This window comes from Patagioenas fasciata, chromosome 2, assembly GCF_037038585.1.
Source record: "Patagioenas fasciata isolate bPatFas1 chromosome 2, bPatFas1.hap1, whole genome shotgun sequence".
NCBI classification, from domain to species: Eukaryota; Metazoa; Chordata; class Aves; order Columbiformes; family Columbidae; genus Patagioenas; species Patagioenas fasciata.
Genome location: NC_092521.1, coordinates 88,942,346 through 88,964,914, shown reverse-complemented (window position 1 = coordinate 88,964,914; position 22,569 = coordinate 88,942,346). Strand labels below are relative to the sequence as shown.

Below are 22,569 nucleotides of genomic sequence, written 5' to 3'. Positions count from 1 at the left end.
TTTTCCATGGTATGACTTAAAAATAAAAGTGATTATACAAGCTGCTTGTTTGAAGTTCTATTTAACCTGAAGATACAACATTTTCTGGATGAATTCATTATCTGAATTGCCAGCGGCCACTGCACTTGTTCAGCGTCTTTCCAGACAGGCTGCACTTTCCAGGATTTTGGCTGTGGTTTTTGTCTTCTATTGTTATAAAGTACTCAGGGATTGCATAGGCCCATTAATTAATATGGATAAGATTATGTATTTACTTCTTACCATAAGATGACATGACAGAGCTAGACAGGTTTGCTACCATAAAAGAAAATAAAAATAATTTTTTAAAAGTTTAAAAAAATATATAAAGGTCAGTTTCTGATTTCAATTGCACCTTCTTATCTCAATAGGTTCAAGTGAATTGCACTGGTCTTACCCCTGTCTAATGAAACCATGTTAAAAAATCAAGACAAATATCTGTCTCCAAGACATCTAGGGACTTACCAGGTTTATGTACTTTACCAGCATTTTGATCCTATATAAATACATAACAACAGTTAACAGTGAAAGTATTACTAAACACGCTCTGAGTCAACTCATCTATGTAAATTTATCTCTAGGATAAGGTGATTTGAAACTCCTTATCCGCACCATGATATTTATTTTCTAGGAAGAGCAACTTAAATAGTCTGAATCAGATAAAAAGCAGCCAAATGGCCGTGGTGGGTGGTGCTTTTATTTTGAAGTTACTGAAATCAAAGGGCTATTGTAAAGAGTCTATGTAAGCAGCAGTACAAAGTCTGGCTTACTCATCATATCACAGTGAGGAAATAGTGCTCTAAGTTTTGGTCTGCCTAGGAGAGGCCAAAATGGAGAGTGAACTCCATCTGCTGTAATCTTCTCTTCCACTGGAAGAAACTCACCTGTTGTGTTCTTAAAACCAGCAGCCTGTTGCAAAGTGGTTTTGAACAGAGAAGTTCTTGCTCAAGTACTTATTGGTACCCCCCCGGGAAATATAACTGCAGTCAGACTGACTTGAAGTCGCCTAGGTTGATACAAACAGAAGATTTTATATATGGAAAGTATTTTTTGTACATTGTGTGTGTGGATTTATGACTGCTACTTAGCTAAGACTAAGGCTAGGCTTGTCATTTTACATTGAGACTTCCAATGTGACGTTCTCTCATCTTGTACATTGTATCTTTAACCTGTTAAAATTACAGTTTCTTCCTTGGTATTCCTTTAAAGCATCTCATATTGAAAAATTACCAAGCTTTGAACACAGTGAGACCTGTGTTCATTCATAAATACTAAGAATCAAGTCCTTTCCCTGAGCTAGTTGAAGCAGCATTTTAATTTTTTAGAAATATGAATACAGTTGGCATTCCACTTTTCCCTGTTGGAGTCAGACCTTGTCAGTCACTTGTGACAGGAGCACAGAAGAAAATACTAAGGAAAAACACCCACCATGGTCCTACTGTGGGACATAAACTGTGGGAGAGGTATACTTGCCAGTAGGTTTGGTGGTTTGGGGGTTTAAATGGTTGAATGTAAAGCAAATAATGCTGCCTTTATTGAGATTCTTATTGCCAAGATTCTATTTTGTGCATCCTGTCTGTAGAAAACCAATGTATTAGTTCAGTTTCTGAATATTGAGACCAAAGTAATACAGAAATGAGTCTTCTCATAAAGCTACACTGATTTGTACTATTATGCAAGGTTTTATCTTCCTTCTAATCTCCTAGTAATTACTGCCCTAAAAGCCTTCAAGCATCATATATCTTGCATGCATTGACTGAGTTTAAGCATATAAAGATAAGGATGTAATTACAACAGAGTTTTTGAACCTCACTTAATCAAAACCCATCTATGGTAGCAGCAGCTTTATTTGCTAAAAGGGTAAAGACGAAGGCCCAGAAACCCAGAACTCAGGCAGCGTCAAACCACTCCAAATTTTTACATTAGTTTTGTGCTAATAATACTTTTCTCACTTATTTGCAAAGCATTGTTTTTTCAAAGCATTCAGCAGAGAAAGGGTTACATTCATATATCTGCACTCTGCAATACAGGCTCTCCTTTACAAATTTACCGGAGCCTTCGCAACTGCGGTATTGCTAATGCACAGAACATGGTTGCTAATGTGCCAACCAAGTGCTTGCATCATTTCGTATAAACCGTTCCTCTCTCCCTTCAGGTGGGAGCAGCTGGGGTGACTGCACTTACAGGGGAAGCTGGTGGTTAACACAATCATTTCTTCTACTGAGTAATTTATTTTTCAGTGTTTTCACCTACTCTGAACAGGCCAAGGCCTTCATACAGCTGATCACACCTACTGCCCCAGTGGTTTTCTTTGGAGCTAGCCCTGAGGTAGACAGTTATTTTTGCACTCTGAAATACTAAACTGTGTATGAAAATTTCCATTCTGAACACAAGTTTAAGGAAAATACTTTTACTTGTTGCTTAATGACAGAATTAATATACAGTTCGCAATTACAGAAATTGTTGTGCCCCCCTTAGAACTGAGGTCGTACAGGTAAACATGACAGTACCCAAGATATACATGATCCAAGCAAATATCCTCCAGAAATAAACACAGCATGCTAACAGTATGTAATTACAGTGGCTCACAGGCGTAAGGCTGTTGTACAGTACAAAAGGTTTGTGTATAAAGAGGTAGTGGAAGTCAGCTCAATAAACATTAAATCCTTTTACATAAAGAGACACATCAGATACTTATTGCAAATTATACACAGTCATCCTCTGGGAAACTGAAGTAATTTTCAGGATCACATAGGTTCTGGCCAGAATCTAATGTCATACTGAAAGCTTCTGAACTTGCAGAAAAGCATCCATTAGTTTCAGGCACCTAAAACCTCTCAGTCCTGACACACTTTCATGTCCTCAATAACTAAAATGGCACCAGAGTATACAATTTAAAAATCCTCTTTCAACCTGTCACCTAACGTTGTTTTTAATGTCTTCGCCTCCTCTTCATTCAAAGCTGTATTGCAAGTTTTCTGACTAATGACTGGAAGGGGTTACTTTTATTTAAATAGCTTAATCCTTTCTCTATTAATAGATGTCTCTAAACAAATGTTATCTGGCCTTCTATTTCATGACAGAACTGGGTAAACTCAGCTGTTCAGGAACATGCCTGTGGTGGCTATAAATATTTTATTAAGATATCTTCGAAAAGCAAGACTTTAGGGGAACAATAGTTTTGCAAGAACATCCTAGTATCCATGCATAAGGAATGACCAGATTATTATAAATTGTTACAAGAGGGGGCTGTCAACACAGAGAAACCCATTAAAGTATACATGAAGGATGATCCTGTTGTTTAAAAGACAAAAGTGTCTTCCAAGAGCATTTCTATTCCTAGTCCAATTTCAAAAGATTTCTTCTCCTCACAGTTAAGATTTTCCCATTTATTAAGATTGTTTCAATCTCAAGAAAGAAAAATAAATTACTCCTCAGTTTCTCTGGGATTGTTTCAATGGTAAAGGCGGAATCTCAGCCAAAGTTACGAGGAACTCAAGACCAGAGCACTAACTTTCTATATCAAAATCCAACTCATTCAGGAGCAACGATTTCACTGACTACAGCAGGAACTGGTCTGCAAATGCCAAGCTCTCTTTTATGGAGAGGCGTATTTGCCGAAGAACAGTACGCTTTGCGTTGGGTTGTGACGAATAAAGAAAAGGAAAGGATGGTCAGCATTGAAATCCTCTTCGATCGCCATGCAGAGCATAGCAATGCCAGCAGTGGCAGCTGCAGCTTCCGTGCCTTCCTCATTCACTTCAACAAAAGCCTTGTGGACAATTTTAGAGAGGAAGAGGTCACGTGCCCCTGACATTCCCGACAAGTCAGCTTTGCCACTGTCAAATACATCCAACAAGCCCATAGCAGCTAAATCTGATTTAAGGTCATAGCTTTCTTCTAGCTTAAACTTTGGCAAATGCACATGAACATCAGTGGAATGCAGATGGTCTGCGCATGTCCATTCCTGGAGCTTCTCTAAAGTAAGCTGCTTCTCCAGCTAGAATTGAAAATACAGAGATCATTACATATCACCAGTGTAGAAGTATTTCATTTTCAGTAACATTTACAAGGCTTTATGAAGCATTATACAACTCTAAATCAACTATACAAAAATAACCATACCCAAATGCTATTAAGTGGAGTCAGTGCACTTTTTACTATATAAAGTAATGCAGACATTTGTTTCTTGCTGCAATGTACAGAACGGAAAAGCACACACTGATGGCAACTAAACCAAGTCATTCTTACTGTTTAATCTAACTAAATGGAGTTACATAATTTAAAAAAGTAACAAAAATAATCATCAGAGACGTCAAAGAAGCTCATGTGTTTCTGGTCATTTTATGGAAAACAGTCTCACTAAGGCTAAGAAAATAAAGACTTTGAGAGGTAACAAAAGAAAAGTTCTGTCATTTAAAAAAAAAAAAAAAGCAAGTTTATTCTCATAGTTAATTTTGGTTTTTGTTTTTGCCACCTCCCTCATGGTTCAGTTCAGCAAGCCAAAGCTACAAAACCAGAACACAACTCTTCTTCCTGTTGCAGCACGTGCACATATTCTTTACTGCAGTGCTAGCAGAGTATGGCCTAAAATAAATATTCTTGACAGAGATTGTCTGAGAACATGAGTTCATTAAGGCTGCAATTCTGAGAGGCTGGACTTATCCATTAAATAACTGCATTAGCTTAGATTACCTTTTGCAGTCCAGTGGAGTCATCTTCAATGTCATCAGGTAACAGAATGATCATACTAAGTTCTCTTCCATCATAAGGCAGCTCTAAAACACGGATCTTCACTTCAGGGATATACCCAAAACGAAATTTCTTTTTCTGATACATCATTTTCACCATCTTTCTTTCATTCTGGATGGATAAAAGGCACCAAATGTAACAGCCAAGCAAACACTAATTTAAAAAACTGATGGAAAACAAGTAAGTTAAAAATTGCTTTCATGCCAAAACTCTTCTGCCATCATATCAGGTGATTATAAAACTGCCTTTGTCAGACTCCTGACGGCCTGTTTAACAACAGTTTATTCTGAGGACATAATGGATTTGTATTATACTCATTTCTTCTTTGGCTTCTATAGCACAGTCCTCGCAGAAACAGCAAGGATTCCTTCAAGTTGCTCTACCTTTATATTGTGCTAGCCCCAAAAATGACACCATGAGAAGTCAACAAAGATCAGCTCTGTTCAGCATAAAGCAGATGGCCATATACAGTATCTTGTACAGCTGTTAACATAAGCAGAATGTAGAACAAGGAAATGGGGCTTAACCAAAATGTGGCTTAACCATTTTAATACTGCTCACCTAGCATCACCAATAGGCACAGTTCACAGCAGCTGAAGCTGCGAACAGACAAACTCTGCTGAGAACAGGCATGGTCCTAATCTATATGTGAAGATTTTCTCTGATAGTGTTGCAGTAAGTGAGACAACAAATGGCTGAATACAGAAAAATACTAAAATCCATTAAAACCTCTTTTGTGTGAACTTGAAACGTTCATGAAAAACATTATTATTATTTTATCTGTAAGCAAAGCTTCGCTTTAGTACCTATATTGTTTGACCTCTCTTTTTTAGATATATACTACCAAGATCTATCTGTATTACCTTATTTAACCGAAATGGCATGTCAGTGGTGTTGGCTTCTGTAAATTTCTCTGCCCAGTTCCCTTTGAAGTAAATAGCATTCACCAGTACAAGCCTCGTCATGTTATCAACTGACCCTTCAGATAGCAGATTAGGGATTTTACCTTCAGAGGGGGCAGAAAAAAAGAAGTCACAACAAAATCTTGTAATAAGGCAATGGAATATAAAACATACACGAAGAAACTGATGCCACAGAAATACTACAAATATAAAAACCTTAGTCCTTTCCTGTAATAAAGTGTTTGAGTACCTGCCTCTTTAGTTCACCATATTTTTTAACAGTGCACACTACTATAAATTTGATATAGAGTAATTTAATGCAAATGTAATATTTTAGCGTAAACTGTCACATATGACTCCTCATAAAAGAACTGGAAAACTCCCACAGTTAGGATTACTGAATTTAGAAATATTTATGTATGATATGGACTGGGGCTGTCTAAAATAAATTCTCCAACTCACTAGTATAAATCTCTGTTTAGGCAACTCTTCTGCACTCATTGGCCTGAACACAAGAAAATGGAAATGTAACTGAAGATATGGAACTGTATAAATATCTTGCTTAGGCATTTTCTGGTTTTGTCAATGCATCAGTTGAATATCCCAGGGCAAACCTAGACTGTTCTAAATGCAGCAGAAAATAAAGCCTGTTCCTGCTCCCGAGTTACTTCATTAACCAAAGTAGTTTACCTTCAGTTTTTTCCTCTACCCAGTGGTTAATTTCTTTCCTGGCTTTATCAGGAGCCTGAAGAAAATCAACTGCTGCCAAATCAGCTCCATATAATTTCTGAGTATTAGTCAGGAAATCCTAGATTTTGGAGTGATAAGAATAGCTTTCATTGCATGCAGATAAGAAAACATTTCTTTATGTTGTAGCCAAGGGGCATGTCAAACAGACTATCACCTGCTCTGAGGTGAGGCTCTAGCAGTGCACTGCCTGGAGGATTTCTGGAGTTGAGTTGGTTTCCCCCCCTCTTTCAGATTAAGCCTCATAGTACATCTGCCACGTATACAGCTGGTGGGGTGCTTACTGCAGGTGTTGCAATATTTACCTGCCACTCTCCTGAAACAGGTTCAAACACAGCTAGGATAAAACAAAACTCTCTGAAAGAGCTGAAGAGGGATGAAAATAGCAACCTAAGTACACACAAAGGTGTAATTCACTGGTGAAGAGTAAGTATCATGTTGCTTAGACATGGTGGGCTTCCCCTCCCAAATAAATACAGTGTTTTCAAAAATATTTAAGCTGGTTGCCACAACCGCAGAGCTGGTTGCATCCTAAAAAGGTGATTGCAATAGACAGAGCTGTTTGCATCCTAAAAAGCTGGTTGCAACAGAGTGGGATGTTACGCTAGTTACTGTAAACTAAGAACGTAGACAAGTGATTTTTCTCTTGAGCCCAAGAGCAGCAGAACCAAATAAGCAACAAAAAGGATTTGCTATGTAACATCCTTTAGGTGAGATGCACAGATGCCAACATGGAAATGCATATTTACGTATGCACCACTTTTGTCAGCTGCCCAGTGACATTTAGAAATACACTTAGAAATATTTCTACTTCATAAATACTCAAGTTGCTGCATTTTCCCAACAGGTTCCACAGCACCATCATGATCTGCACCAACATACCGGCAAAAAGCTGTAGGACTTCTCTCCAAAAAGCCGATTGGCGAGCCGTAAGAGATAGGGAGCATTGCTTCTGTTTATATCTGTAGTCAGAGTCTGAAATCTTGAATGAGTATCTTCAACTTCATCAAAATGAAGCGTCTGAAATAAAAGAGGTGAACTAGCTGCTGCTAATACTGCCTTTGAAAAACATGCATTATCTATCTATAGGGTGGGTCTGATCCAGCAGGTAGGTAGGTTGAAGAAAGAGGTGAGGCTGGAAGCTGCTCAGAGGCTTCTATAAACCTCAAAAAAATGAACAAAACTGTTTCTTGGTGGTAGGTACACTGCCTGTGTCAGCTGCTTGTATTAAGCTCCTGGTTTATATGTAGTCACAGCTGAAGCTAGTTGCGTTGTTCATAACCCAGGGTCCTGCCCACATGATATCTGAATGCCTCCCCTCCATGGACCTCTGGGCACAAGGACTCATTCCCAGGTGGGAAGCTGAAAAGCGAGATGATGCCATAGAGATATACTTGAGGCTTCTTGCTTCTCCCTTTGGCCCAAGGGAACCTGGGGTCTTGCTTTTCAGAACATACAATCAAAACTAACACTGAGATTATCTGAGCACTCAAGGAAGATGAGGTCTTAAGAAGACTAAGAACAATTATCTTTTATGGTTTTATGAAAATATAACTGCTTATTTCTTTATATAAACTGTACCATCTTAAAAATCAAATGCATTGCTGCACTTTCTCTTTCCCAGCACCTGCTTCCCCAGAGGGAAGCTGGCGAGCCAAGGCTTACAGATGCAAAAGCAGGAGCTGCCAGATGTCACTGACAGGGAAGACTAGACCAAAGCAAGGACGTGTGCATTAAAACTTAAATCATCTCTGTAGGGAAGACCGCTGTGAAACAGCCCCTGGATTCAAAGGAAAGCCCTTATTTTATCTCACTGCGGTTTTGGTCAGGGCTTGCTGCCCACATTAATGCAAGCTGTGTTGTATATACAAATAGCTGAGCAAAAACATCACACAGGCAACTTACAATAGGACTATGATCACAGAAACAAATTTCTATATGCTTGCAAACAGCCCTTGACAGTTAGTGATCACTGCCTCCTTAATTAGCTAGGTTTTCATAAGTAAAGTATTGTGGTACAGGAAGATGCATTATTGAAGGTGACTGTGCTGAAACACGTATTTTTCCTTTTGCTTGATTTCTGCTGTCCGTAGGTTTATCCTACGTGGGGCTGTCAGTTTGATTACGTGAAACACGTGTTCAAAGTCTGTTTGTACAAGTAGTGAGAAAATCATTTTATTGTCTTACTCAGTAAGCACTGCACCACTCAACAGAGTAAAACAGTTCCTCCTAAAGTCCAGAATACAAAGGTGAAATTATTCATGGGCAAATACAGGATGATGACTGCAATGAGAAGTCTCATACGCCCTTCTGCGCTAGCAAGTATTAGCCTAACAAAGGAAGAAAAATAATAATGACCAAGTCCCTTCCATGCAGGAGGCCTCAGGAGAAACTGGAACACTCCTACCTGACCATTTTTACAATTTATAATAAGGGTTTTTAAAAAATATTCTACCTAAGACTATGGTAAGAGTAAGCATGTGGGATTAGCTCCTCTGAGGAACCCCAGTGCCTGGCTGTTACTACGATACTGATACTTAAGTAGCATCATCATGTATTATCACAGCAGTTATGCTTTAAATATAAAACTACATATTATTTTTGTGTTTCTTATAAAATACGGTGTTATCAGTAGCAAGCATACCATTTGCAACCTTATATTACAAAGCAGTAGTTCTTTGTTGAAAACATCGCATGAAAACTGATAAGACCTTGCTGCTGGAAACTCCAATTTAAATGGAGACTGATTAATTAAATTAGTTTCCTACTTCAAGAATTAACAAGTGAAATTAAGTGAGAAACAAGGGCCATAGCAAATACGGAAACAGGGCTCTGGAGCTGAGCAGGCAGAAGGTAACTGCAGAAAAGACCCTTAAGGAAGACTCAGTGAGCATGAGCGAAATCTTGTCCTGACCATATAAAAATAACACCCTCCTTTCATTTTCCCTCCTCCAAAACACAACAATTTTTAATGTAAATGAAAAGCAATATATATTTATTTATTTTTACGAACCTTCAGCACCTGGGCCTCTGTATTACCTTTGGCCCCTAAAAGGACCATGGCCAGAGCAGCAGAGACACTGATGGGGGAGAAGAAAACATTTCCCGTTGGGTTATTCTCATTAAACCTTCTGAGCAGATCGAGTGCAAATCTGGTGTTGGCATTACGCAGGTTCTCCATGGTTATAGCTGGAAAATAAAAGTCAGGAAAGACTCTGGGAAACACTCTGCAAAAATCTAGTCTAACCTCGTGTGACTCAAAGACTGGATTAATCTTGTTGCAGCTCGGTACAAAAACAGGAAGAATTTCATTGTCAGCACATGAAAAAAAATAAACAGTCACATTGAAAAAGTGGGTGTTTTTTTCCACTTAAATTGTATATCCCAACCTTCCCTATCACACCAACTTTAAAGACATTATTTTTAAAAATTCCCTGCCTTCTACCTTGAAGTGGGAAGGCACGATTGCAAATTAAAGTCTTTCACAGACCCAGCACACTCCAGAGAGCTCAGTGATGCAGCTTTCTCCCAAGTCTTCTGCTTGAATCCTGCACAGTGAGCATTCACAGCAACTGCTGAAGGAGACTTTGACAACTTCCAGCAAGTTGCCCCTCTTCATGGCACAAACCATCCCACAAAAAGGTATCAATCCTGCCAAAGACTGAACTATACGCTTACCTTCAGCAGTGCAAATCACCACTATTTTCAGCAGCAGGTCCTGCCGAGAGCAAGTGAGCTACCTGCACACTGCATCCAGGTACAAACACACCCAAGTCCCAACAGGGTTGGGTGGCCTTAAACCCATGGGCAGAGAGCCAGGGGGTTCAGTAGCTCAGGGTGACATACCAAGAAGGCAAGAAGCAAAGCATAGAAGAGACAAAGTTTCAGGGCCTATTCTGTGCAGGCAGAGCTGTGTTTCGTTTTGGTGGGATGTTCCCTACGAGGCACTTGGGGTGAGGTGGGCTGAAAGGTGTGAGAGCTGAGTAAGGTGCAAAAACCTATCCAAAAGTAGTACTGCTTGATGCTGTAAAATCCTCCTGCCCTCCCAGCTCAGACTCCTGCTTCTCTTTGCTTGCTAGCAACAGAACTTCTGCAAATGGCTGGTTTTAGCTTGTTTTCTCAAGCAGTTTCATTTTAGACACAGGCATTTCTCCATCTGCCCCCAGCAGCGATGGCAGCAGCCTAGTAATACTGTTTGGTGTAAGTGCTGTCCAGGCCCAACTATGTGGAGGAATCCAGGTTTTTCTAGCACAGCTTGGGTGTTTCCAGCACAGTTCTTCTACAGGAACTGTGAAATAACACTAGCTGCTTTCACCAGCATATGAAAAAGTGCCCTGCGTCTTTGCAGGGACCTTTTATCTAGGTCTATGCTAAAAAAAAAAAAAAAAAAAAAAAACACAACCAACCAACCAAAACACACAAATAAACAAAACCAAAAATCCCCCAACCCTTACACACAACACCCCCCCCCCCCCCCCAACAAACACAAACTGAAGTGTACTTTCACTTTCATTTACTTACCCCACCCCACCGTGCAAGCGTTTCACTGGAATCGGCCGTTTTACAGCCCCCACCCCAAGGCTGCCTCAGAGCCGCCCTGCAGACCCCACCGCGGGGGACAGGACAGGTAGAGGGGAAGAACAAATTCCGCTTTTTGCCCCGTTACCGCCCTATTCCTCTACAACTCACCCGCGGGCACGGGTCCCTCGAAATCTCTCCAGCCCTACGGAGCGCCGGCACAGCCGAGAGCCGCTTCTCTGCCTACCTGGCCGGAGAGGGGCTGCAGGAACCGCCGATCCCCGCCGCACCGGGACGGGGCGATGGGCGGGCGGCCGCGCCCGTAGCGGGGAAGGCCTGGATTGCCCCGCCAAGGGGAGGAGAGAGCCACAGGACCGTGATTTGAAAAAAAACAAACGAACAGACAAAACCAACACAGCCTTCTGCATAAGCGGTACAACGCTGGGTCGCTTTTTTGCTCCGCGGAACAAGCTCATGGGGGCCACCCAGGGTAGCACGTCTCCATCTTCCCATCGTGCTGCTCTATTTACGCTCAACTTCTAGGGCACAGTCATCTTTACTTTTTTTTTTTTTTCTTTTTTAATGTAAAGAAGTAACAGCATAGAGAGTTTGGTTTTTTCTCCATGTTTTTTCTCCATCAGCCCATCACCAGGATCACACCCCACCCATCCTGCCCGTTCTGGCTTTGTGTGCAGAGCACCGGCTCTTTAACTGGAGTTAAAGGTGACTAAACTGGTGGGTGGGTTTCCCCACGCCCTCATATAATGCTTTTATTTTCTTCACCTGAGACAGCTGAGTTGCTGTGCACTGAGTTAGGCCCTGCACGATCTGGTACCATTTGGATGATGATCACTGAGCCTTGATTTGGAGTTGTGCACAAAAACAGAGTCCTGCCCAAAACCAAATGCTTGGCTCAGCACCCCTTTGCTGTAAAGGCTCTTTGCTACAAAACCTCAAACTCCATGGCAACACAAGTAAGCACCACAGCTTTGCGGTATTCAGAAAAATCTCATGTCAAACAGCAAATAACAAATAAGCTACAGAGAAGCTGGTTGTACTCTGTCAAAGAAAAAAGTTATCTTCATACTACAGATAAAAATATACATAATTTATGGTTGAAAGAGAAACAGAGGCCCACAGCATATACAGTTCTTTTATTATTTCAGGAACAGAAACAGCAAAACAAACCACTGTAATTGGAAAGCTATTTCAGCTATGTCTTTGGTATTATACAGTTAAACTGTTTAGAAACAGTAGGTAGGTAGGTGATGGTTAATAAAATCAGGTGTCCTGCAGTGACAAAACTGATCCTCACTACCTGAACACCATACAAGGATATTTGGTACAAAGATGTACTTTTATTCCCATTTTTGCCTAAGTGCTTGTCCAGTTGTTATCCAAAAAATACTGTCTAGTCAGGATGCTTAGCAACACTTGGAACAGGCTGACAAAGCCTCCTTTCATCTCTAGGGAATGTTATTAAGACATTAAATAGATGAGCCTGGAAGAACAAAAAAGGTAACTAAAGATGTACTCCAGCCTTACCAGAAACAAAATTAAATTCTTCCTTCCCTCTGAGACATCACTGCCTGACTTGCTGGCTGATGGCCACAAAAAGTGACGTGCAATGCAGACTACAAGGACACATAAAGCATTCACTGAAGAAGTGGGATGTTTCTTTTGCCAGCAAGAACTCACAGAGGTCTGCACTAAGGTGCACAGGGCAAGAGAGTTGTAAATGGCAGTGGCTGTGTGTAAGTGGTTCTGTTATTCTATTCAAGCCTGAGATGAAGGCCATAGAAGTAGATTCAGGCACAGAGACAATTAGTGCAAAAAGAGTAGCCCTATTCTAAAGAAACAGAATGCTATCGTGTAATGGCAGGTCTTCTGCCGAGACATCTCCTTTTTAGGGAGAGCAAAATCTGCCACAGAACAAAATGCTGGACGTTTTGTTGTGCCGGATGAAAAAAAGGAAGGGATGATCAGCTGTGAAATCTGGAACGATCATTGCACAGCGCAGTATCATCACCCCTGCTGTGGCAGCTGCTGCTTCAGTGCCTTCTTCATTGACTTCCACAAAGGTCTTGTGAACCACTTCAGAGAGCACCAGCTCTTTGCCAGCTGAGATTCCCGAGAAGTCTGCCTTCTCCGAGTCAAATGCATCAGGCATTCCCATGCTGCTCAGAAGGCGTTTCAGATCATAATCTTCTTCCAGTTTGAATCTGGGTAAAGACACCCTCACCTCTGTACAGTCCATCATTTCAGGATTGATCCAATCTATCAGCCTCTCATATGTAAGTTCTCTTTCGAGCTGAAGAAAAACCAAAAGTTACATAATTAAAATGAAAAGAAAGTCAGTTTCACATAGCCAAAAGTGGCAATTATTGTGTTTGTCTACATAGTGCATAATATGCATATTTTTTTCAGTATTTAGTGTCTCAAGCCAAAAGTGCAAGTTATACTTCTCATTAGAGACTATAGCCCCAGCCGAGATCAATCCTACATGCTTTTAGGTAGGTACAATAAAGATCAGTCCCACATAAAGTTTACTTGTTTACTTTTATAAAATGTTAGATTGATTTGGGTTTTTTGGTGGTGGTGGTGTTTTGTTTGTTTGTTGTGGGTTGCTTTTTTTTTTTTTTCTGTTGTTGTTGCGGTGCTGTTTTGGGTTTGTGTTTTTGGGTTTGTTCTTTTGCTTTGTTTTTCAAATGGGAAGCAAAGACAGATAAGAACTGATATGAAAAGGTCCCAAAGGATCTGATCCCAGTTCTTCAGTTTCTTAACCACAGGATCCTCCTTCAGGTTGACAGGCTGATGAAAAAGTCTGCTCAAAATGCCCTTTGCAGTCAGTGTTAGAAAGCCCTACAAATAAATTCCTTGTCCAGAGCACAAAATAGCCAAAACTTGTATAATATCTCCATAACAGAAGAGATCCTACACTTTCCTGTGAGCCTGTTTGCAGGTGGTGGACCAGAGAAAATCTGCCAGCTGTTCAGAACAGACCTCCTAGGAGCTCCTCCAAATCCTCTCTCGCTGTATATGATGCTCACCATGCTATGCCTTCACCATAACCACAGCTAAACTCTGCTTCTGAGGAGGGTCAGGTCATCTTCCAGAGTCTCTGGCCAAGGGGGCAGCACACAGCTTGACCAGTAGTGGCACAAGGCATGCCAACCACTTTGGGGGCTGGGAGATGTGGGACATTTCAGCAGGTGTTGAGCACCAATGACATAACAGCTTTGGAATTGAACTGCAGGTCTATATGCAGTATCAAACGCCCTTCCCTGGAAGGATACAGGCTGTCTTTGCATTTAGCTCAAGGACTTACTCTTTCCAAGCCAGTGGATCCATCCTGGATTTTATCAGGGAGCAGAATGATCATGCTGAGTTCATTACCAACATAAGGGAGCTCAAGGATTTTGGTCTGGAAGTCCCCAATATAGGTCATGTTAAATCTATCCTTCATGAACATCATCTGCACAGGTTTGGTCTCATTCTGGAAATGAAGAGATGTCAACAGTTAGTACTAAGCTAACATGCTGGTCTCAAAATACAAAGCAGGCATTCAGTTACCTGGGGCTTTTTAAAATTTGACTGAAGAGACCTAAGCACATCACAAAGTACAGCCCCACCACTGTCTCTTAAAAAGAAAGAATTTAAGATTAAATTTTTAATTAGTAATGTGGAAATGTCTGTGAGGTTTCCTTTAAGGCAAAGAGGCAAGGACAAATACTTGCTCACTTAAGAACTAGTGACAAGTACTAAACAGAGCTGGTAGGAAGCAGGGCTTGTGTTCCTTGCTTTAAATGAATACAAAGTAATTTCAATTTTGATATTTTCATTTTTAGTCCATGTAGCCCTAAGTGATACAACAAAAAGGAATTAAAATATTTTAAAAATATAAAGGCATTGATGTGCTGGAGAGAGTGCAGAGAAGGGCAACAAAGCTGGTGAGGAGCCTGCAGCACAAGTCTGATGAGGAGCAGCTGAGGGAACTGGGGCTGTTTAGCCTGGAGAAAAGGAGGCTGAGGGGAGACCTGATCACTCTCTACAACTCCCTGAAAGGAGGTTGTAGCATGGAGGGGGTTGGTCTCTTCTCCCAAGTAGCAAGTGATAGGATGAGAAGAAATGGCCTCAAGTTGCACCAGGAGAGGTTTAGATTGGATATCAGGAAAAATTTCTTCACAGAAAGGGTTGTTCAGGCATTAAAACAGGCTGCCCAGGGAAGTGGTTGAGTCACCATCCCTGGAGGGGTCAAAAAGACAGGTAGATGTGGTGCTCATGGTTTTGAGATGAACTTGGAACAGCTGGACTGGACCTTAAAGGTCTTTTCCAAGTAGAATATTCTATGATTCTATAAAAATGCCAAGAAGGTGAGCATATTATTTTGAATTCCTAGAAGTCACATGGATAGTAAGGAGGGGAAAGATTTTTCTTCTAAGTTTTCTTCTCTACTATTTCCTTCCATTTTCACATGGAGTAGGAGCTACTATTGTTTACATCATTATTTTCCTCCTTTTCACTTAAGAGTTTTATTCCTTTCTCCTTTACCTTCATGAGATAATGATGGTGCAAGCAGGTTTTTGTTTTTCAGGTAAAGCCCATTGAAACAATGCCCACAGAATATGGCAGAAATTATTCTGCAGCACCAATTACACATGTAAAGGACAGATAAGCAAAAAAAAAAAAGGCCATGCAGCATATGAAAATAATTCAGTGAGTCATAAGTGCAAGAGTCACAGAATAATGTCACAGGACGCTGGAAAGGCTCCTGGGATGTTAATGTAACTTGTTGCTACCAGACAGATTGTAAAATAACTAGCTTAAAAACTTCAGGTTACACCTTGTATTTCCAGTTGCTCATTTGAGCCTACTCATAGACTTCTACAGCTTATCAGTGGCTAAGCACTAGTAGGATAAAAGTACAAACTTAAATTGTTCAGTTTTACAGGGCAGTTGTTTACATATCTAAAAGCAAGTTCCTTGGGTGAGCCAAAGCAGCATTTCCCAACCTTGCATCTTGCAACTTTCTCTAATAGTTACCTGGATCCCAAAGACTCTGATCTTAAAATAATAGTTGGTTGAAGAAGACTTACATTCAGAAGTTTCTGTGCATGTAGAAGTGCTCTTTTCAGACTAAAACCTAAAGGAACATTTCTTATCTATACCAGTTTCATGCTAAAATAGTCAAGTTCACTGACTGGTGTGACATTGCTCACAACTCTCAAACAGCCTGACAGCTTCATTCAACTGCTTTCTTCTCAGTTCTAAGTTCTGTAGCTATGTAGAGGGCTACCTCTCTCAAACAAGAAAGGTAAAGGAAAAAAGACACAGAATTAAAGAAATACTTAATTGTTATATTAAAGTTTCTAGCAATTACGTGTAACTTAGCAGAAACTAAACAAAGAGAGTGTCCGTATTAAAGGGAGGAGGTATAAGGAATTTAATCCAGCCTATCCAAGGTAATTCTGCTTGAATGATTTTTTTTTTCTTTCAGAGTTAAATGTATTCATTTCTGAGTATTTTAGAGTAACGGTGTCTTGTCAGTGTTTCAGCACATCATACCTTGTTAATTTGAAATGGCCTTTCTGCTGTGCTCTCTTTGTTGAACTGCTTTTCCCAGTTGCCTTTGAAGTAGATGGCATTCACCAACACAAGTCTGGTCAATGAATCAAGAATCCCCTCCACCAACAAATTCTGAATTTTACCTTTATGATACATAGAAAAAAAACATGTTTTAACAGCTTGACATCTAATTATTATCTAATATAGTATCTACTCTGTAATTAATACACAATAGCTAAGAGATTAATATATCAAACACAGCAAGAGCTCAATGTTTGGGTTTATTTTTTTTTTAATTCACAGTATTATATCTTGAAATAGCTGTTTACCCAAGCCCTGTCTGCCATTAAATACAACAGGGCATTCTGCAAAGCACTCACCTTCAGTCTTTTCCTCTACCCAGCCATTTATTTGTTTTCTGGAATCCTCCCAAGCATGTTTGAAGTCAGTCTGTTCTAGTCCAGCATGGTAGAATTTCTCACTCAACTCTATAAATGACTAATATGGACATTCAGAACAGCTTTGCAACAATATATTTTACTCCCATTCAGCCACAGATGATTCTTAAATATATGGAGAAAATCTGCCCACTTTCCTCCCCCAGCTTCATATAGAACCATTAAAGTTTTGTCTGATGCATTCCTATTAGGTTTTATACCACCTATTTGGACTAGAAATTGTCCACTGATCATTATTAAGTCATATGGCTTGACTATGCTAGAAAGGTCTACATAAATTATTTGAGATATGATGTAGCTAGTTAGGGGGGGGCTTCAGTGAGAGACCACATGATTTTGTGAGCTTCTCACTACATAAATTTCATTGTTAAACCTCACAGACTAAGAGAAAGCTTTTAGTTCATAGAGGAAATTTATTTTTCTCAGAGAGGAAAACAGATACCTTATCTTTGATTTAATATAGTTAGAACTTTATTACACAGATGCAAAGTTTTTGAGTACAATCCATGTAATTTTGATCTACTAGACAAATGAAACACCAGCATTATTCATAAGAAGAATCACTGTAAATCACTCCTGGGGATGGGGGCCTTACATCATCTTGCTTCTAGAGAAGAATCTAAAGGAATGTGTATAACACAAAATCTATTATCTTTATTTAGATCTTCTGATAAAGGAAATCTTAAAAGTCACGTACTCCTCTCAGTATGTTCTCTGGATGACTTAAGTAACTGAAAAACTACAAAATACTGCCCATGCTGAAGAGCAATATTCTTTTTTATCAAGGGAAAAGAGATACATCAACCATTCCTACCATAGCCAAAAATATGAATGGATCATGGAACCCTGCAGATTTAGAGTCTGATAGATTTTACAGTGCTTTGCACCAGCGGTGTATTCAGGTCACAGGCTACCTAAAAGGAGCTCCTCCACTGAACTCAGATACCAGGCTTTGGCACAGTCTGTCACACTGGTAGGTCTCAGCCTAGAAAATTTGGAAAGTAAGACTCAAAGCCTGCCTTTGACCTCCAAAGGAGACAGGTAGCCAGTACATTATACTAAAAATGCCACAAATTTAACCGTTACTTACTGAGAGAAACTCAAATGTCTTTTCTCCATAAAGTCGGTTAGCAGTTCTCAGTATATATTTGGTGTTTGAATCATTAATTTCAGAAAGAAGTGACTGATACTCATTGTGAGCATCTTCAGCTTTGTTCAGAGAAAGTACCTGTAGAAAGACAAACAACCTCAGCAGAACCCTTGCCTTGTCTAAAGACACTTGCTTCAGCACAGTTGTTTTTTTAATGACTTCTGGGTTTAAAAACTGTGACTTGATGCCTCCGACCTGAGGCTTATCATGCAAGTCACGTATGACGCAGCCAGACAGATGTAGGTTATGATTCTAATAAATTAGGAAGCAGAAGAGTCAGCAGTATTTAGCTTTCTTCACTCAACCCAAGCATTAGAGGACCACAGAATGGTCGAGGTTAGAAGGAACCTCTGGAGGACACCTGGTACAATGACCCTGCTCAAACAGGGCCATCTACAGCTGGTAGCCCAGGCCTAGGTCCAGACAGCTTTTGAATATCCCCAAGAATGGAAATAATAGAATATGATATCATATGATATACATAATAAAATAAAATACAATAAAATATAACATAGATTTAATATAATTTTTGAGAAACTTTTAGAGATTTAAATGAAAGCGAAACATGCATTTATGCTCCTCTTCCGCTTTGCAAAAGAGGTAAACATAATAACAAAAATGACTGACTACACATTTAATACTGCCAATGGCATATGTAAGAAATATGCCAAATACTACTTGCCACCTGAGCAAGTTTATAAAAAAATAAACCAAGGTGGAGCTACCATTTTGACATGCATACAGGATGGATTTTACTATTTTTTTTTAAAGTGTGCTTCGCTACATCTTCAAAACCTGCATGGTCTGATAATAAGCCCAAGAAAATACTACAAGAAAATATTTTATACAAATACAAACCCACAAAAAAAAATCCAAGGTACCTCTTAATGACATACTAAAGGGAGACCTCAATCTCAAAAAAAAACAAAAAAAAAAACAAAACCACAAAAAAACCCTACAGAACAAAACCCAGGAACCACTTAATTTCATACTGAAGGAAGCTTCCCCTATAAAAACAGTTACTGCTTACACATATATCAAAAGAAGACCTCTGACCTCTGAGACCAGAGTGGCAATAATAGTTTAGCAGAACTGCAGGGCATAGACAGATTTGTTGTTCATGGGGTATCATCAAATTCAATACACTAAGGTTATTTAGACATACCTTTGCTATTTGAGCTTTGGTGTTACTTTTTGAACCCAGCAAAATCATAGACAAAGCAGAAGAAATACTGAACGGAGAAAAGAATAGATTCTGCCTGCTTTTGTTCTCACACAGCTTTCTTAAGAGGTCGACTGCAAAAGCAGTATTTGCTGCACAGAGGTTATCCATGGTTCCGAGCCTGGGAGATAAAAAATAAAACAAGAACAGCTCAAATTTATTAGAATACAAATTGAGAAGTTATTTCTGTCTTTTACATTTCCCAGCATAAACTATGCAGCAAATGTTATAATTAGGCTGGAAAACTAAGAACTCTCTGAAAAACTCATTTGGAGGAACAAGCACCTTAAATCCCTTAAATCCCATACTATGCACTTGAGGGATATATTGTTTGATTTTTCAATCCCATACCTGTAGCAGAGAGAAATTCCCACTGGTGTCATTAGACTCTTCACTGGGTAAATAATATTACGTCTTTTGAGGTGGTCATATACAACAGTATTTTGTTTAGAATTTATTAAAACAAGTCTCTTTTGACTTCACAAAGACAATTATTTGCCTTCATAGGAATACGAGAGCATGTTAGAGCATAGTTAGGCATGAGAATGCCAGAGTTATAAAGTCTTACCTTCTCTACGTCTATAAATCTTCAGTATTACCTTCAGCTTGTATGTGTGTACGCTGTGTCTTAACCCTAACAGCCAGTCTGGCAGAAGTCAGCAGAATTACTTGACCTACAAGATTAAAAAGAGAAGGAAAAAAAAGTTATTTGGTCAGCATGACAGATTACTGTTATTTCCTGCTGTAGTACAAAGAGAAAAATCAAAGTCCATTCCAATTCCATTTTATTGCCTACAATGCGGAAACACACTCAAATAAAAAAAAAAAACAACCAAAACCTGCTTATAGATAACTATGGTACACACACACTTCAACACGTCTAAGGATGCCAGTCATACTCTATATACATCAGCTGTGTAAGTAGTTAACTGAGATTTTGTCCACACACCCACAAAAGGAGCAGTGAATACTACAATGCTGAGTTCACTACAGATAAGTATCACCATACATTGTAAGATATCCACTGGTAGTTAAGGTTTCTGTGTGTCTAGTGTTAATGTTGCTACAAAATACAAAACCAACACCCAATTCATATTACTGATTCATTTTCTCAAAAAAAATACAGGTAAAGAGCAAGTTTCTGCATGTATAGTTTTCCATCTAAGTAGCTTTACAATAAATAGTAGTAACTTTTCTCCTGGTTTTGTTTGTTTCTTTGTTTTTGGTTGGTTTTTTTTTTTTTGGGGGGGGGGGGGTGGTTTTGTTTGGTCTTGTTTTGTTCTGTTTTTTTCCAGTTATGGGAGAAAAGTGAGATTTGATGAAAACACTCCTCCAATTCCATCTGAAATGAGTAATTTAACTAAACATACTTCACTGCATAAATAGGAGGCACGTAGCATTTTCGGTTCATGTTAGTCACAGTGAAGACCAGAATTTTCCTACTGTCCAAGTATCTGTCAGATTGCTAGCAATAAGGTTTTTTTGCCCTGGAGGTCAAAAAGCACAGTAATGGTAGTAGCAGCAAGCAGTATTATCTAGGAAGTTTTTGCAGGACTTCATGACAGCTCAGGACTTACAGGCACACAATGCACACTATTTGCCTACCTGAAAAATCAGTGCATTTAGTCAAATTGTGAGTAATATTTCAACAGCTCAGACACAAGTCTAGGAGTTGTATCAGTACAATCATCCATGCTTTCTCTGCAGCTGAGGAACAGCAACATAACAAGCCTTCTCATGAGAGTGGTTTTGGAGATGATACAAAACACTTTAAGGAGCAAAAAAAAGTAGGATACAAGCACGTATTTATCAGTCATTTGCAAACTGCTTGCTGCAAAACGCTCAGTGATCAGAGGGTTTGCCCATTCTTCACTTTGGTCTCCCTGTGGGCTCTGCAGGTCAGTGGTGAGGAGATTTTGGGATGCTCTGACACTGCTGTATTCCTATCACTATGAATTCAAAGTGTATATTCTCAGTGGTAGACGCCTATGCTTTAGGACAGACTTCACAAGCAGTAAGGCTTGTCTGAACAAACAGGACATCCCAAAGGCTGTATCTAGATTCAACAGTTCATGTGTGTCTCCAAGCGACTGGTTTTACCCTGGGGGAGCCTGGTCTGAGCTGGGCGCAGCTCTTCTCCTGCCTGCAGCTGAAAGAGACGTCCCACCCAAACTAGAGCATGGATTAGCACCCAGTACACGCAGATGTCTCCCCACCTCTCCTCAGCTGAGTCACAAGGCAACTTTTTTGAACGCAGCCAGAGGAGGAACTCAAGGTGAGGAACATCAGGCGGTGTCCATCTCCACAGAGGAAGCTGTGGCTACAAGCACAGACGTCCTTCTTCCCACTCCCCTGAACTAAAACACACCTTATTGAAGGAACAAGGCGGCATTTAGGATTTGGAGAGCTGGGAGGGGCGTTAAAACATTCCGCAGGGTAAAACCTCCGACAGCTCCAGGTAATGGCTTCGCACCTCTCCAGGGGCCAGAGGGGGGCAGGGAGGACTCCCACCCGCCCCAACATCAGGCACAAGAAGCCGAAGGTTTGGCACTCGCCAGGTCGTCGGCTGGCGAGTAGGAAAGGAGCGCAAAGAGCCTCCCCCGCCCCCTGACTGGGCTTTGCACCGTGAATCACGCTAAAACTCCACATTTTCGCGGTGCCCCCGTCGCTCCTACACACGGCAAAGCGTTCCCTGCACACCGCCGCGACTCCAGCTGGCAAGAAGCAGAAAGCACGTCACGAAAGTGGAGGGAAAAAAAAAAAAAAAAATCAATGCCGTGCAGCCTCTGCTTTTTTCAAGCAAACAAAACCCACAAGCGCAGGTTTCCCGTAGAAAACGGCATCTCCCGGACAGCGGAGCCGCCGCACTCACCGCCCAGGCTCCGCGCTCCCTCTTGCCTGGGCCCTGCCGTTCCCTTTCCCCGGAAGCATTGCTGGGCGGGGGAAAGGGCGGGCGCTCGGCCCCGCTGCAGCCGGGCCCAGGCTCCAGCCGCTGGGCACCTTGGTTCCCGGCCGCAGCTGCCAAGGTTCATTGGGATGTTGCGGCAAAGACCCCTCGCAGCTCCTCTTGCCCCCGTCCCCCCATATATCTCCGTGGTCTTCACCTCGTCACAGCCGATGATTTTCCACTCTTGCCTCCCTGTTGTGGCAGAGTTGGGAGAGTACACTACAAGTCTATGAGGGGTCATTATTAATATTTTTATTTTTATTAATTTTTTTTGAAGTGGAGGTTGTTTG

General features: G+C 40.5%; 2 protein-coding genes across 5 annotated transcripts; both read right to left on the bottom strand.

Moving 5' to 3' along the window:
- Positions 1-2,412: 2,412 nt before the first annotated feature.
- Positions 2,413-11,364, bottom strand: LOC136097495 (leukocyte elastase inhibitor-like). 3 transcript variants are annotated; one of them, XM_065829867.2, is made up of 7 exons: positions 11,185-11,364; positions 9,433-9,608; positions 7,302-7,439; positions 6,363-6,480; positions 5,634-5,776; positions 4,714-4,881; positions 2,413-4,018 (listed from the first exon to the last, which is right to left on the bottom strand). In XM_065829867.2, the coding sequence occupies exons 2-7, from the start codon at positions 9,598-9,600 to the stop codon at positions 3,617-3,619; spliced, it is 1,137 nt and encodes a 378-aa protein (XP_065685939.1). In that variant the 5' UTR covers positions 9,601-9,608; positions 11,185-11,364; the 3' UTR covers positions 2,413-3,616. The 3 variants fall into 3 exon arrangements, with proteins under 3 accessions (XP_065685939.1, XP_071660628.1, XP_065685940.1); XM_071804527.1 differs by having other exon boundaries at positions 11,109-11,272; XM_065829868.2 differs by lacking the exon at positions 11,185-11,364 and adding an exon at positions 10,941-11,068.
- Positions 11,365-12,076: 712 nt separating this feature from the next.
- Positions 12,077-22,309, bottom strand: LOC136097494 (serpin B6-like). 2 transcript variants are annotated; one of them, XM_065829866.2, is made up of 8 exons: positions 22,205-22,309; positions 19,901-20,006; positions 19,276-19,453; positions 18,051-18,188; positions 16,883-17,000; positions 16,503-16,645; positions 14,266-14,433; positions 12,077-13,248 (listed from the first exon to the last, which is right to left on the bottom strand). In XM_065829866.2, the coding sequence occupies exons 3-8, from the start codon at positions 19,441-19,443 to the stop codon at positions 12,844-12,846; spliced, it is 1,140 nt and encodes a 379-aa protein (XP_065685938.1). In that variant the 5' UTR covers positions 19,444-19,453; positions 19,901-20,006; positions 22,205-22,309; the 3' UTR covers positions 12,077-12,843. The 2 variants fall into 2 exon arrangements, with proteins under 2 accessions (XP_065685938.1, XP_071660629.1); XM_071804528.1 differs by lacking the exon at positions 22,205-22,309 and adding an exon at positions 20,938-20,956.
- Between the last annotated feature and the right edge of the window lie 260 nt (positions 22,310-22,569).

Excerpts from the sequence above, each read along its gene's own strand:
- LOC136097495 (XM_065829867.2), bottom strand. The coding sequence starts at position 9,600 with ATGGAGAACCTGCGTAATGCCAACACCAGATTTGCACTCGATCTGCTC. Across the intron at positions 7,440-9,432 it reads CAGAGGCCCAGGTGCTGAAG|ACGCTTCATTTTGATGAAGT; the intron begins GTTCGTAAAAAT and ends CTTTTATTTCAG. Across the intron at positions 4,882-5,633 it reads TGCCATTTCGGTTAAATAAG|AATGAAAGAAAGATGGTGAA; the intron begins GTAATACAGATA and ends TTATCCATCCAG.
- LOC136097494 (XM_065829866.2), bottom strand. The coding sequence starts at position 19,443 with ATGGATAACCTCTGTGCAGCAAATACTGCTTTTGCAGTCGACCTCTTA. Across the intron at positions 18,189-19,275 it reads CCAAAGCTCAAATAGCAAAG|GTACTTTCTCTGAACAAAGC; the intron begins GTATGTCTAAAT and ends GTCTTTCTACAG. Across the intron at positions 16,646-16,882 it reads GGTAGAGGAAAAGACTGAAG|GTAAAATTCAGAATTTGTTG; the intron begins GTGAGTGCTTTG and ends TGTATCATAAAG.